At 43.1% G+C, this 15,736-nt stretch overlaps 1 protein-coding gene across 1 annotated transcript in view; it reads left to right on the top strand.

The window, feature by feature from the left end:
• The window catches only part of MMS22L (MMS22 like, DNA repair protein), a gene marked incomplete at its 5' end in the record, with an annotated part of 122,391 nt that extends 110,665 nt beyond the window's left edge, over positions 1-11,726 (top strand). Inside the window, 5 exons of the mRNA XM_056856771.1 lie at positions 1,214-1,425; positions 1,785-1,951; positions 3,402-3,498; positions 8,740-8,907; positions 11,613-11,726. Of these exons, the coding sequence (XP_056712749.1) occupies positions 1,214-1,425; positions 1,785-1,951; positions 3,402-3,498; positions 8,740-8,907; positions 11,613-11,694 (726 nt within the window). The remainder of the gene's footprint in view (positions 1-1,213; positions 1,426-1,784; positions 1,952-3,401; positions 3,499-8,739; positions 8,908-11,612) is intronic.
• Between the last annotated feature and the right edge of the window lie 4,010 nt (positions 11,727-15,736).

The following is a 15,736-nucleotide window of genomic DNA, read 5'->3' as shown; positions in this document are numbered from 1 at the left end:
TCTTGTAGGTGGCCACCAGGTTTGCACACATCTCAGGAGGTATTTTGTCCCACTCCTCTTTGCAGATCCTCTCCAAGTCAGTAAGATTTTGAGGCTGATGTGTAGCTACTCGAACCTTCAGCTCCCTCCACAGATTTTCGATGGGATTAAGGTTTGGAGACTGGCTAGGCCACTCCAGGACCTTAATGTGCTTCTTCTTGAGCCACTCCTTTGTTGCCTTGGCCGTGTGTTTTGGGTCATTGTCATGCTGGAATATCCATCCTCGACCCATTTTCAATGCCCTGGCTGAGGGAAGGAGGTGCTCACCCAAGATTTGACAATACATGGTCCCGTCCATCGTCCCTTCGATGCGGTGAAGGTGTCCTGTCCCCTTAGCAGAAAAACACCCCCAAAGCATAATATGTCCCCCTCCAACTGTTTTCATGGTGACTATGGTCCCAGCTGCCCTGAGATCATTGACAAGTCCCCCCCCCCCCCCGTGTAGTTCTGGGCTGTTTCATCACCGTTCTCATGATCATTGCAACTCCACGAGATGAGATCTTGCATGGAGCCCCAGACCGAGGGAGGTTGACAGTTAGGGTTAAGGTTGTCACCTTCTCACCAAGCTGCTTGGCAATAGTCTTGTAGCCCAGTCCAGCCTTGTGCAGGTCTACAGTCTTGTCCCTGACATCCTTGGACAGCTCTTTGGTCTTGGTCATGGTGGCTAGTTTGGTATCTGATGGATTGATTGCTTCTGTCAACAGCAGAACCCTAACCCTAACCTGGCTGGTTGATAGGGGATCAAATACTTATTTCACTCATTATAATGCACATCAATCTCTGACTTTTGTCTTCTGGGTTTCTGGGGGTTTTCCTGTTGTTATTCTGTCTCTCACAGCTACAATAAACCTACCATTAAAATTATGGACTGGTCATTTCTTCGTCAGAGGGCAAACGGGCAAATTTAGCAGAGGATCAAATACTTTTTTCCCTCACTGTATAGGGCGAAAACGCATGGTCGCTTTAGCCTTCTTTATTCCCTGTTTCAGCCAGGATTGAACGCATGTGTTTTCGCCGAATATGCGTTCGATCCTGGCTGAAACAGGGAATAAAGGAGGCTAAAGCGACCATGCGTTTTCGCCCATAGTTTTTATTATTGGTTGGTTTAATGATAAGATGGGCACTGCTTAATTTCTTGTTTTGTTGATTTCTGCTTTTGAATTTTCTTCCGTAGGGATTGTCCTTCATATGCTGCCAGGCCCAGACTCAAGGGGCCTATTTGCACCAGCTGCTAGGGAACATTATTCAGCAGTATTTTGGGCGATTTCTTCCTTCTTCACCTTCTGCTTCCCAAGCTTGGCAACACCCTATTTTGCTGGCGATATCCAGTTCTGTCGCCATCCCAGGAGCCTCACATCTGTACAAAACCACTCTGCAGGTCATCAGGTAATGTCCGGGAAAGAAGGGAATCTTTTGACATTTAAATACTTCACAAGTAAAGATTAGGGGGGATTTGTTTTGGTTTTAAAGTGGGCAGAGGTATAAAGCTTCAGCCATGGCTGCACTTTCTCTGTTAGCACTAAAAACAAGATATGATAAGATAGTGATCGCACCCTTAAAAAGAGTATGTGGCTTTTATAACCATTTTGATGGAAGCTACAGTGAGAAATATATATTTCAATTTATTACATTTTGAAGAGTGAACATACAAGGTTAAATTGGCAGACGTCTAACATGCCGTTGTCTTAAGCAATATGAGAAAGACATTACTAATGCTATGTTGGACCTTTTTTATTTCCTACCAGTGAAAATTACCTCCAGTTCAAAGGTCACGCTCCTCCTCCTCGCCTGGCATCAGTTCTTGCTTTTATTCTTGAAGTACTTCAGAGAACCAAGAGCCCTGAAATGTGCAACATTGGGCTGCTGCTCCCTGTGGTGTTGAAATGCCTGGTGTTGGTCAATGAACCACAAGGTGAGCGTGTGGACTTCTTAAAAATGTATTGTTTCTGTTGCGGTGAAGTGAGAAAGACGTCACTCTGGTGTCAGGGTCTCACAATCTGCATGTGGGCATGCATTCATATTTGCACGTTGGGTATTTTACATCCTAGTATATGGTTGTATTATGAGACAGGTTAGATTATTATTATTATTATTTTATTATGCAAATTAAAAGTTTCCGTCCTCATTTTTGCTTTGAGTTTCTCATTGACTTGTCTCTGCTCGCTCAGTAACTTGCTTTCAAGCCAAGGATTCTTTGATTAGGAAATAATGTTTTGGAATTGACTGGCAATGTCGTTTGAATAGCTGAGGTGTCACCAAACCTAAATTTCTGAAGAACCAGAAGAATCCTAGAGAAAAGAAGGACAGGCAGGTTTACACTCACAGGTTTCAAGGAGGAGATATTCAAGTATAGTGTATATCGGTGATGTCCTACCTGTTGCTCAGTAAAAATATCCCAATCTCAAGCAAACTTCTTTCGTTTGTATATGTTCCCTACGCAGCTATTTTTGGAATAGGTGGTAAGTGGCTAGAACCCCCATCTGCTGTGAAGTGTTTTCTGCAGAGAGGAAGTGTTTCCTCTTTATTTTCCTCTTTTTGCTGATATGTGGCATTATGCATCTTATTAGGGAGGAGCTGAGATTCTTCCCAATGCTGTCAGTAGTACAGCTGACCCATATGAAGAAATCTCATTGCATCTCTGGGTCCACTCTGGTAATATAAGTACCCGTGTATGGATGAGCTGGCCTAATTATCACTCTGAAAATGCAAGGCCCTTGCAGTGATGACAGCTCTCAGGAGTTTTGTGTGCAGAACAGAGATGACCAGGGAACTGATGGGGGAATAGCAGTAGCAGCTCACTGACCTTCGTGGTAATACAGGTTGAGTATCCCTTATCCAGACATCTGATCTCCAGACTGATCCAAAAACCAGACCTTTGGAGCAGGCATATCTGCGCTGCTTGGCCTCTCCTGACTTCCGAGAGGCCGGGCGGCTCAGATCTGACTCACATCCGTGCCGCCCGGCCTCTCCTAAGTCTAATGAGATAGTTACACCTTTGCTTTCTGATGGTTCAGTGTACACAAAATTATTAAAAGTATTGTTTGAATTTACATTGAGGCTATGTGTATAAAGGGTATATAAAACATATATAAAATATGAATGAATTTGGGGCCCATCCCCAAGATATCTCATGTATATGCAAAAATTCCAAAATACAGACAGATCCAAAATACAGACCACTTCTGGTCCCAAGCAGTCCAGATAAGGGTTACTCAGCTTGTAACTGGATTTGCGTGATGTTATTCAGTATATGCTTTTAGAAACCTTTGCTTTGTTTGTAAAAAAAACAAACAAAAAGAAACCACCTACAGCTATTTTCCAGATGTTCTATTTGAAGGATCTATGTGATTTGTCTCTTACAGTTAAAAAACTGTCTATGGAGATTCTGCAGTGTGTCATAGAAAGCTGCCAAACAAGGTCAGGACGAGAGCTTGCCACCCAGCTGACTTCCATGTTTAGGTAACTAGAAAACTGGCCAATTGGCACTGAAATGATTGCATGGCATTTGACAGGAAGCGTGTTCTTTTAAGCAACTAATTACCCCTAACATAATTTGGTTTTGATTGCCAAGAATGGAAATACTATAAACAATGGTTCTATCCTGGGGTTTGGAGAGCAACAAAGAAAACCATTTATTTAGTGTGTCATCATCATACCCCCAAGCTGGATTTTTAGGAAAAAACACATTGTAGTCATAAAAAAACAACTGAAAAGGAACTTTTACAGTGCACTTGCATATTATCTGGAACACTGGGGTGTACAGCATCACTTTCCCTATATAATGTCATCACATTCTGTGTTTCCCCTGCCCTTGCTCCACATCATCGGCAGATACTATTTGGACATTTGCAGTTAGGGGTGCCACTTACCTGCTCCTTGTAAGAGGACTCCTGCCAATTGTCCCTGATCCTCGTGGTTGCTCAAATCAACAGTGGGAGAAGATAGGAAGGGGGATATGATGTCACCTGATACCTTGATGTCATTTCTGGGCAAAACTCCAGAAGTGATGCCACTGTGATTCTTGTTGCAGGGTTACCACAGCAGTGACATCACCTGGCTGGAAATGATATCAAGGCATCACAGTGACAAAATCTCTGCTCATCCCCACTGCCAGAGCCTTCTGCTATAGGACCATCGAGGCCCAGCAGCCCTGATTACAATAAATATTTATGACCTGGGGCATAAAAATAGACATAAAGTAGGCCTTGGTTGTTATTTCCCAAGAGCTAAAATTTGAATTACCTTTATAGTCATTCCTCATTTATTTTAGTAGGTCGTAATTTCTTTGCCCTTTTCCCTACCTGCCAATATTTGATATCCCAAAAGGAAGTAGGGTTGTTGACTGAAAATTTGACCTTCTTTCTGTTTCTTTAAGAGCAGTTTGATAGGCAGAGAAACCAGCAGGTGGAGTATTCACAGCACAAAGACAGAAGTACATGCTAATGTTTGCAGAGTAAACTGTAAAAAGGGACAGAAGTAGGGGCCAATAACAAAATTGGGAAATTTAAAGGAGATCGATTTAGAACGCACACAGCCTGATCTTGGACCCGGAAATTTGGGTTCATTTTCCGTCTTCGGTGCAGCCCCACATGTGGGACTGCGCCTGCGCGCAGGCCTGCCACCGGACACCCCTTCGCAGGCTGGACCGGTCTTCGCGCCGAAAACCCCCGCATGCTACTGGGCGGGGCATCCCCTCCCTCCTCAGTTCCTTCTTTGCCTCCGCCAAGAACAGAGCTTCTCTTCACCTTTACCTTCGTTATCTTTCTAAAAATCTCTCGATTGTGTGCGTTTGCCCACATATACGGAGCTGCTGCTTAGGTCCGCCTAGCCAGCCCGCCTCAGCTTCCCGGACGTTTGAGAGGACAAGCCCAGAGAGAAGAGGTCCTCTGTGCCTCGGTCCCCTCGGCCGTGCGCTGAGGGCCGTAATGGCTCCAAAGACCCCTTTCAAGCTGTGCCCTAAATGCTCAACGAAGATCCCCCACTCGGATCAACATGAGCTGTGCCTTCTCTGTCTGGGCGAGGGGCATAAGATGTCCAAATGTTCAATCTGCCAGGGATTCTCTACCCGGGCCCGAAATGCCCGTGCGGATCGCCTGAACGCAGAGCTTTGGGAAAAGGCCCTGACGGCCCCTTCCCCGTCAGCCAGCTCCAGGACACCCGAAGATGCACGCTCCACCCGTTCGGAACCGACGACCGGATCTGGCCCGGATCCGAGAACCTCGGATCCGACCTCCCAGTCGGATCCAACCCACGTGGTCAAGAAGCACAAGCAGAAGAATAAGCATAGAGATAAGCGCTCCGGATCCGGCCCTTCCTCTAAGTCTACCTCCGGATCCAACACCATCTCAACCATTACCTCCTCAAATACCACGAATGCCCTCAGAGACAGAGGATGCAACATATATCCATACCTCACCGCAGGCAGCCCCGAAACCCTGTTAGATCACCTGAATTTGGTTCTCTCTACATGTGAGAACCTGGGATTGATGGTCAATTAAAAAAAGTCCAAATTGACCCCCTCCACTAGAGCCCAGTTTATAGGAGCCGTACTGGACTCCTCCAGTGGTAAGGCATTCCTACCCCAGGATAGGATTACAACGATTAGACACCTAATACAGCACTTCACACGCTGTAGGCATCAACCAGTAGTCTCTATTCAGAGGCTACTGGGGCTCATGGCCTCTACCACTGCTGTTACTCCTTTCGCCAGATTACAGATGAGGGGACTCCAGAACTGGTTTATTAGGAAGTATGACGTCAACCGCCATCCTCGTATGTTCAGATTTTCTATCCCGAGGGAAATCCTTAGGTCACTTCAGTGGTGGCTTTCGGAATCAAATTTGCTGAAGGGTATGCCGTTTGGCTCCTGGAGCCCTGACTTTACCCTAACCACTGATGCCTCCATGGAGGGCTGGGGAGGTCATTGCGGTAACCAGTCAGTTCAAGGGAGATGGAGTGCTCATGAGACATCACTTCATATTAACATACTGGAATTAAGGGCTGTACGTTATGCACTTACCTCCTTTGCAGATATCCTTTGGGGATCCAAGACTCTCCTGCAATCAGACAATACGTGTACGGTATTTTACGTCAACAAACAAGGGGGCACGGGTTCCATTCCATTATGCAAGGAGTCCCAGAGAGTTTGGCAAATAGCCATTTCCAACAATATCCATCTCCGTGCTATCCACATAGCAGGAACTCACAATTCCTGGGCAGACTCCCTCAGCAGGAATTTTCTCACGAATCACAAGTGGGAGATTCAGGACAGGTTTCTGCAACCTGTATTCAGAGAGTGGGGGGTTCCCCAGGTAGATCTCTTTGCCACCAGACTCAACAAGAAAGCAGTCAGCTTTTGCTCCTTAGCAGGGGACGATCGGATGTCCCTAGGGGATGCATTCCAAATCAAGTGGTCAGACACCCTGTACTATGCTTTTCCCCCGTTTCCCCTCCTGTCAAGAGTTCTGGGAAAGATCAGAACAGACAACAGTTCGTGCATCCTGATAGCCCCCAGATGGCCACGCCAGATCTGGTTCTCGGAGCTGGTAACCCTAGCTTGGGGGTTCTGCATTCCATTCCCAAATCACCCGGGACTCTTGCGTTGGGGGAGCCTGTCCCATCACGATGTGAACAGGCTGCATCTAGCAGCTTGGAGAATCCTCCCCGCTCAATAGCAGGCCTGTCATCCCCGGTGAGAGAGGTCATTCTCCAGGCAAGGAGACCCTTTACACGCTATTCCTACGATAGGAAATGGGATAGGTTCGAGACCTGGGCCAGATCCAAGGACATATTTCCTTATATCTGCCCACTTCCCAGGATTCTAGACTACTTACTAGAGCTCACCAAGACAGGTCTCACAGTTTCTTCTGTGCGGGTGCATCTCGCTGCCCTCTCCGCTTTTCATGACAAGGTAGAGGGCTAGTCAGTTTTTTCACACCCTCTCTCTAAATGTTTTCTGAAGGGACTCAGTAATTTGTTTCCCCCTGTTCCCAAATTGACTCCTCAATGGTCCCTCTCTACGGTGTTGGCAAAGCTCATGCTTCCCCCCTTTGAACCACTAGCTACCACGCAGATGTCCCTCCTTTCTGCCAAGGTAGCATTCCTCATCGCAGTGACATCTACTAGACGGATGGGGGAACTAGCGGCCTTAAGGATTGACAGCCCTTTTCTCAGAGTATACAATGAAAAGGTAGTGCTACACCCCAGTTTTAGTTTCAGACCCAAGGTGGTCTCTAGTTTTCACATGGCCCAAGACCTGATCCTGCCGGGTTTTTCCCCACACCCGACTTCTAGAGCGGAAAAGACCCTTCACACGCTAGACCTTAAGAGAGCTCTACTTTACTACATAGACAGGACAAGACTCTTTCGTAAATCAAAGTCACTCTTTATTTGTTACCAAGGCCCTAGGAAGGGGAAAGCTGCATCGTCTCAGTCCATAGCACGATGGGTAGTCTCGGCAATTAGAATTGCTTATAAACAGGCTGGTCTAACATGTCTGTTGGAGATTAGGGCTCACTCCACTAGGGCACAGGGCTCTTCTGCTGCTTTCCACAGGAGGATCCCGATTGGTGACATCTGTAAAGCAGCAACTTGGGCTTGCGAGGACACGTTTGTCAAGCACTACGCGCTGGATCTGCAAGCCAGAAGAGATGCAGATGTGGGCAGAGCGGTGTTTTAGACGTTGTTCTCCTAGATCGACACCCACCTCCTAGGGGTAAGCTTGCTAATATCCCACATGTGGGGCTGCACCGAAGACGGAAAATGAAAACAGAGTTGCACTTACCTGTAACTGCTGTTCATTGACGTCTTCGGTGCAGACACACATCCCTCCCTCCAACCCCGCTGTCGACCTAAAAAAAAAGAAAAAGAAAAAAAAGATATGAGTTTTGTTAGGGAAGGAGTCAGTCATTTGGACAATCATTCAGGCACCTGGTATCCTATTGGTCCCAGGATCTCCCCTTCTGGCCTGGTGGGTGATAGCTACCTGCAAGGGGACATGACTACACATTTTTCTTCCCATATACATTGGTTGGCGGCGGGCGAGGAACTGAGGAGGGAGGGAATGCCCCGCCCAGTAGCATGCGGGGGTTTTCGGCGCGAAGACCGGTCCCGCCTGCGAAGGGGTAGGGCATCCCCCTTTTAAGGTTTAGGCTAGTAAAAGTTTCCGGCGGCAGGTATGTCTGCACCGAAGACGTCAATGAACAGCAGTTACAGGTAAGTGCAACTCTGTTTTCCGATTAGACTCCGCCATGCATCACACAAACACTTGTCTTAGACCACCAACAAAACGCTGTGTAAAGAGTCTGCTTGCCTATTATGGCTCCCAGGGATGCAAGCTAGATTTATAGATGATTTAGGGAATCAAAAATGGGTTGAAAGAATACATTCCAAGCGTAGTTGTAAACTAAGGTTAATGCTAAACATTTTTTGACATAGTGTTTGAAAATGAGCCCTTGTATCCATTGCATTGTTATACTGACAGAATTGGTCTGCATGCAATGGGAACTTGGATTTGTTGCTCGGTTTTACTATTTTTTAAATGTGTACTACTCTCATTTTTCTTTCCATCCTTTGATATTAACGTATGTGTTGCTTCCTGGTCATCTTAAAATAGAAATGAATGTTTCTTTGGTAGTGTTTTTCTTTTTTTGAGAAGCAGTTTTTATACCTTTCACTAAATGCCCCGGCTTCTTCCTTCAGGCAATTTATCCAAGATTACACTACTGTGTATGATAATCAAGTTTACAGCATCTTGGAAGCAGTGGCAGTCTTGGACCAGTCTCTAGTTATCAGCCTGATTCCTGCTATGACAGAAGCCCTGAGGAATTCTGAGTACAAACAAGGTCTTGGCAGAAACATCATGCAAAGGTACATTGGGGCTTTTCTGTTGACTCTTCAGAAAGAGCATATTTAAACTGCAGCATAGATTTCTGTTAGGAAGCATCTATCCAAAGAAAATCTATTAAGGGTCAACTTGCATTGTATATCAGGAGATATGTGACTGATCTGATGTTTGTATCTTTTTTTTAAATATAATGAAGTTTGTATTTTTATTAAAAGTGGCCTCTGGACAGCAGAGAGAGTTTACCCCATTTTCCATGCACAATTTTCCTGACCCAAATCACCTCTTCCACCGATACAATTTATTCCTGGGGAAGGATGAATGAAGGTGCCAGTATTCTTTATCACCCTCCTGCCCTCCCCCAATATGGGGCAAAGTGACCTGGGGAGATAGGAAAGAAAGAACATGCTAGTTTCAAAAATTATATGAAGAAAGAAGATACACAGCTCTTGAGTTGCTTCCTTGATCAAATTATCAGCTGCCTGGATTTGCATTTAGAATCTTTTGTAAAAATTAATGAAACCAGGAATTTCTTGGCATAAAGGTGTAGGTCCTGGGGAAAATCTTGGCTGTAAAACTGGAGTTCTATGAAAAACATGTACTCCAAATTTGTTTCTTTGTATGTGATGGAAAGTGCTTTCAAATCACAGCTGACTTATGGCGACCCTGTAGGGTTTTCAAGTCAGGAGAATGGTTCGGGGGTTGTTTGCCATTGCCTTCCAAAATTTAGATGCTCTGAGTCTCAAATATTCCCCAAATTAATTCATCTGGAATTTCGTCCTAGAAATTTCAGATATAGGGAATGTAATTAAGGCTATTAAGTGGTAGGGAAGGATGTACTGTTCATCTCATGATTATGTTGCAATATATTCTGAAGTTCAGCCCTGACTTTCAAAATAGCTCTGGCTGCAGATCTGGTTGATGAAACAAAGGTTGTTCATTCATACATCAGAAACTTCAGTTTGTTTCTGACAAGAACAAGCCTGGTTTGTCCTTGAGTTCCCTCCCTCCTCTACTCATACACAAAGCTGAGATTGGCCTACCTGATTTTAAAGTGACTGCTATTTCATGTAACTTTCAAATGGTCTGGTCTTGCATTAGAATCCCAGTAGCAGAAAACTGGGATATCACAACTACCTCTGATTTCTTTCAGAGCCAGGAATGTTTCAGTTTCTGTTCTACATTCAAGGGGAGGGAGAAGAGAACAACCAAACCCAAGTATAACCCAGCTTTATTTTTGTCTCAAAGAAACCAAACTTTGTTTGTCTGAGTGCAACTTTAGGCTGCATTCAGACATCACCACAAATTAATTATTATTTATTTATTTATTGTATTTATATCCTGCCCTCATTCCTGGCAAGCCGGGCTCAGAGCGGGTCACAGCATAATAGTAAAACATCAATTAAAACATACATTAAAGCATACTTTAAAATTCCATACTTTGTATTATAATAAAACAAGATGACATTCCATTCTAAAGTGTAGCCACTAGGCAGGTCCAGTCTACAATGGGGGTCCCCAGATTAGATGGAGGGGAAGGATGGGGAGGCCAGAAAATAGTGATAGTGGAAGGACTTGCTGCTGCCCTCAGATGTAGGCCTGGCAAAACAGTTCTGTTTTGCAGACCTTGTGGAACTTATTTAGGTCTCGCAGGGTCCTGATGTTCCATCAGGCTCTTATCAGGCCGGGGCCAGCGCCGAAAAAGCCCTGGCCCTTGTCGAGGACAGCCGCACACTCCGCGGGCCGGGGACCACCAGTAAATTGTTGTTTATTGAGCGTAAAGTTCTCTGGGTGGTATGCCAGGAAAGGCGGTCCCATAGATACGATGGTCCCGGACCGTGTGAGGCTTTAAAGGTCAAAAACCGCACCTTGAACCTGAGGTTTATCAGTTTGTTGCATGAGCATGGCTCATTTGCTAGATTAAATGCTTACCAGATTTGAGCAGGCTCCAGTTACCCACGATGCCTTGGTTCACTGGAGCTCTGCCACCACCTAAACCTTGTTTTAACAACCTTGTTGTTTAGAATTCGGGCAGGGGGGCTTGTGGGAAGGGGCAATTTGGTAAGGTGTCTGCATTCAGATGATGCAATGGCAAAGGGAGTGTCTGAGCACCAGCAACAGAACTACTTTGGTGCCCAAGAATAATCTCTTTAATTAGCTTGTTGCAGTACCTCAGTGCAGCCTGAGCCGTGCCCACATATTCCTTAAGACTGCTGTTGCTTGGTACATTATGTCATTCTCTCCAACCCCAAGCAAATTATTTATTCTGGATCTGAGGTACTGTCCTCGGAGAAGCTAGATTTCTCTATAGAGCTTAAATGAGGGGCAGAGGGATCTTTAAACAATGTTATGGAATTGTGAAATGCTGTTGATGAGAATGCAGTAACAGAGGATAAAGTAATTGTTGATGGCTTTGAGGTCCAGTGTAATTTTTTTTAAAGTAGAGATTTGAATTGCTAATACAAGAGGAAAGTAGTCTTGACACCTGAGCTGCTGCTTTAAAAACTTAAGAAGATACAAGAACAAGTTGGTCATTTTCTTGCAGAAACTCCTGGTTAAACAAATGCAAAGTGGGAGCAGACATAAAATTATGTCCTGGTTCTTTTATCACTTTACCTTAAATTGCCTTGGAATGACATGACTGATTCTCAAGGTCTATTAAATTCATTTTAATTAAAGTGTTATATACTTTTGTTTTTTGTTCCCCCCCCTCCCCACCCCCCTTTAACAGAGAAGCCTATAAAAGACTCTTATCTCAGCTTGCAGAGGCTGGACAACTCGAGATACAGAAACTGGAAAATGAGAGCCATTAGCCATGTGTTGATTAGGGGCTAGTCCCCGATCAGTGCTTGGGATGTCAATCCTTTATGTGAAGTTCGGCTTCCCTGCCTCCCAGCCGACTCTTTGTTTCCATCTAAGAAGCTGTCTCTCTCAGTAGCTTTTTGTTGCATATTAATACTGCAAGCAAGACGGAAAAAGTAATGTGGATCTTCATGATTTTAAATGACGACCGAGAGCCGTTGAATCCTATTGTGGACCGTCGAAAAAAAAGGCCAGCAAGCGTGGGAGCTGGATGACTTACAATATTGTTTGAAGAAGGGTGTTCTTCTCCCCCCCCCCTCCTTAGGACGATAGGTAAAGGGCAGCAGCAAAGGTAATCTCTAACAGTAAAGTTTTCCTGCTCTAATGAATCAATACGCTTTGACTGTCAGGCTTTTCATTCTGACATCCTCCTGACTGATGTTTTGCACACAAACACTTCATGTGAGCTTGGTGAGGGCAAGGAAATCACTTCTGAGCGAGGCCAGGGTGAGGTCAGGACGCTTGAGCCACCTTATGTTAACAGAGACTTTGTGCGTGCATTGCGCGGAGTGGTGACAGCTGTCCTACCATTGTTCCTGTTCTAAAAATGTGTTGATGTGTATTGCAGAATTCAACCTATAACCTTCTCTCTGTTGTCCTTGTACAGTTTTGCTGGTGGAGCATGCAGTGCTCTGGTTCTTGAACAACAAAGATGGATTCAGTTATAAGAACTGCTGCCATGCTCACTGTGCTAACATCATCTGTCCCTTCCTAAGCTATGTACACACACACATATCACACATGTGATCTCGACTTCTATTACCTTGGTTAGGATCTCTGGCAAGATGAATGCCTAATCAAATTCAAAAACAGGGCAGAAAGAATGCAGGTGCACACATCTTAATTCAAGTTTCTGCTTAATTTGTTTTAAAAGATCACATATGATTAAATGCTGTATGTAGTAAATTAGATTTGTCAGATATTTCAGGGTGTTTATGATGTTTTATTCCTCAGGTTCTGAGCCCCATCGTAATTCTCCCTGTAATTTCCAAATTTATTTGATATATGGAATTCACACTTCTGCTGAACTATCTGAGCAATTTGCAGGTAATTTGAATTGCAATAGTGAGTTATATAGGCTTGGTGGGAAAAGAAGTGAAACAAACTATAACTTGGCAGAGTTAATGATGAGAGACTGTGTGTGTGTGTGTGTATGTGTGTGTGTGTGTGTCTATGTCTATCAATTACTGCCATGGAAACTTCCCTATAATCTTGTTCAGAGCCTTTCTGTATTGTTATAGTATTCTTATGTAAAGGTAGCAGATTATCTCTTCCCTAAATCAACTATCATTACTTCAGATAATACAGTAACTAAAAGCCTCTTTAGGCTACTTAATAGTGTAGAGCATGGAGGTTCTTTTCATTATGAAAGTGACTTATTGAACCCACATTGTCGGTTCTTGTAAGCTCCTACACCTGGGAGGAGTTTTATTCATCGCAAAAAGGCCCATGTTTCTGAAAGGTTTTCTTTAAAAGCCTCTTCAAGCAAGATGCCTTCAAAATCTGAGTCTTTAACATTCACTAGATAACAGAACAGATGTCTGTCTTTAGCAATACTTCTTGGAAGTGAAGCCTTTGACTTTTCAGAGAATAGAAAACAGATATTGTACCATATTGTTTAACTGAACTGCATTTATTCTCATTTCAAACATAATTCTCAGCTGGTATAGTTTAGCAAAAGACAAAGTTTTCTCACAATGCAATATAACATTCAGCTCATGGAAGAACTAATTTGTCATGTTTGCAGTTACTCTGCTCAAAGGTTTAACATAAAAGTCTTTCAGCATTATGTTGAATGACCATTGGCAAATAGCTTTTGGGTGGCTAAGACCTGACCATGTTTTAGAGGAGGATTACAAATGATTATCTGGGTGATTATCTAGAAGTCTTTTAGAATAAATGTAGAAAATTGATGAACGATTGTATGGCCAACACAAAAGTATGGAAAATATACTTCAAGGATCTCTTTCCAGTTGCTGCATTCTATACAAGTGTATACAAAAATGCTAATCTTAGATGAACTCATAGGAATCCAAAATACTGAGTTATTTGCTAATTCAAATACGGCTTTAACTGTAGTGAGTTTTTCAAAATGCTAAATGCTTTTATTAAGTTTAGGTCTGCCATTTTGACTATACTAATAATTCCCACTGCATTAAGGATTGGGCTGTGAGTGTATAATCCTAATTTATAGATCACAAGTCTTCCTGTTTCCTGTACAGAAAGTCAGACCAGAATCTTTGGAAATTCTCTTCAGTGTGACCATTTTATATAAACTAGTCAGGCACACTTGACAATTCATATTTAATCGATACAAGTGGGCTTCAGAAAACATTGCAGAGATAAGAGAAATGGTAAGGATTGTTTGCCTTTGTCCCTTTCCTCTTCTGAACCACAACTGAGATATAATATAATATAATATAATATAATATAATATAATATAATATAATATAATATACCAGTTTAGGGTGTTGAACTACAATTGGGGAAGCTCAGATCTAAAACATCACTCTGCCATGAGGTTCACTGGGTGACTTTTGGCAAGTCACTTTCAACCTAATTTATCTTACATTGTTCATGAAATGAGAAAGGAGGGAAGCAAGTGTTCTGTAGCAATGGCTCCCAAAGTTGACTCATGACAAGTGGTCTTGTTCCTTTCTTGTGGCCAGTCTTTGAGGCTTTAACTTGGCTTGGAGTCAAGTTCTTCCAGAAAACCAAGCCCCTTCAATTGTTTCTGGGGCAAAACCTTCCACCGCAAGTGTACAATCCCAAGGGATTGTACAGCCTCCCCCTGTGCGAACCAAGGCACCAGCTTTCTTCTTCTGGCCAGCTTCAGCATTTGGTCCCTCCCTTTTATCATGATGTGTTTGTTATAGGCTGTTTTGCAAGTCTTCTCAGTTATGGCCCCCATGCTACAGAGCAGTCCCCCAGAAGGAAAGCTGCTACCTTGGTGGTATTCTGGAGAGGCTCTGAAACATTTTTTTTTTTAAGAGAGCTTTTGGAAACTACTCGGGTTTTTTTGTAAGGGACTGCTAGTTTTGTGGCGACCATAGAAATACTGTTTGAGAGGACAGAGCTGGTTTTTATTATGGGTTGTAATTTTTTAAAATTTATTTTGTGACCTGCCTTGGGTTACATTTTTCATGTTGGGGAAAAGGTAAAACTATAAATATTTTAATACCAACATACTTTTATGCTGTTACTATTTTAGTTACTATAATTGTAAACGTACCATAGTTTTTAACGTTATGTAGGTCAGTTCAACCCCAATAACTTAGGCCTTTGGATTTGCTGTGTACATGAGAGGGTTGGGATTTGCTATGTTCCTATGGTCCTAATAGTGTTAGAACTGTTCCTTTTTAACAAACAGTAGCTTAATTTTTCATCTTAAACCAAAGCTGAGCAGGCCTCTGATAAGGCAGCATAGAAATTCCCCATATAAATAAATGAATAAATATCAATTTAAAAAACTCAGCCTATTTATTTGGGATATATCCTACCCTAATAGTTAATTAATGCAGTAGATTTTTAAAGCAGAAGACTGTTAAGAACTATCAAATGAGTCTTTGGAATGAAAAGAGAGGGAAAATTCATACTAATTACCATCGTTCACAGTAATGTGCCCGTCCATGTCATGTCACAGTTTTAATTTATTGTTGGAGAGAGATCGGAAAACGTTAAATGAATGCAAAGTTTAATTTCAATTAAACAATGAAGCATTTTCTTTAAGATGAAATACAGTTTTTATGATCTGGAGAGGGAGATATTATACCTTCATGATAGAAGAGAATAAAATCCTTTTTAGACTATCTCTGCTGTTATAGTTTATGGCTTCTTGGCAACATGTGATACTTAGAGAAGTTGTCACAGGCACAACATACCTCTCTAAATGAAACTGTTAATTAAGACAACAAATAACTCATTCTTTAGTCGATTTCTTTACAGTTCTGACGTTTGATGTAGTTGGTGTTATGAAGGCACTTATGCATCATT

This window comes from Euleptes europaea, chromosome 10 (assembly GCF_029931775.1).
Source record: "Euleptes europaea isolate rEulEur1 chromosome 10, rEulEur1.hap1, whole genome shotgun sequence".
In the NCBI taxonomy this organism is placed as follows: domain Eukaryota; kingdom Metazoa; phylum Chordata; class Lepidosauria; order Squamata; family Sphaerodactylidae; genus Euleptes; species Euleptes europaea.
This window is presented reverse-complemented; position numbering and strand designations above follow the sequence as displayed.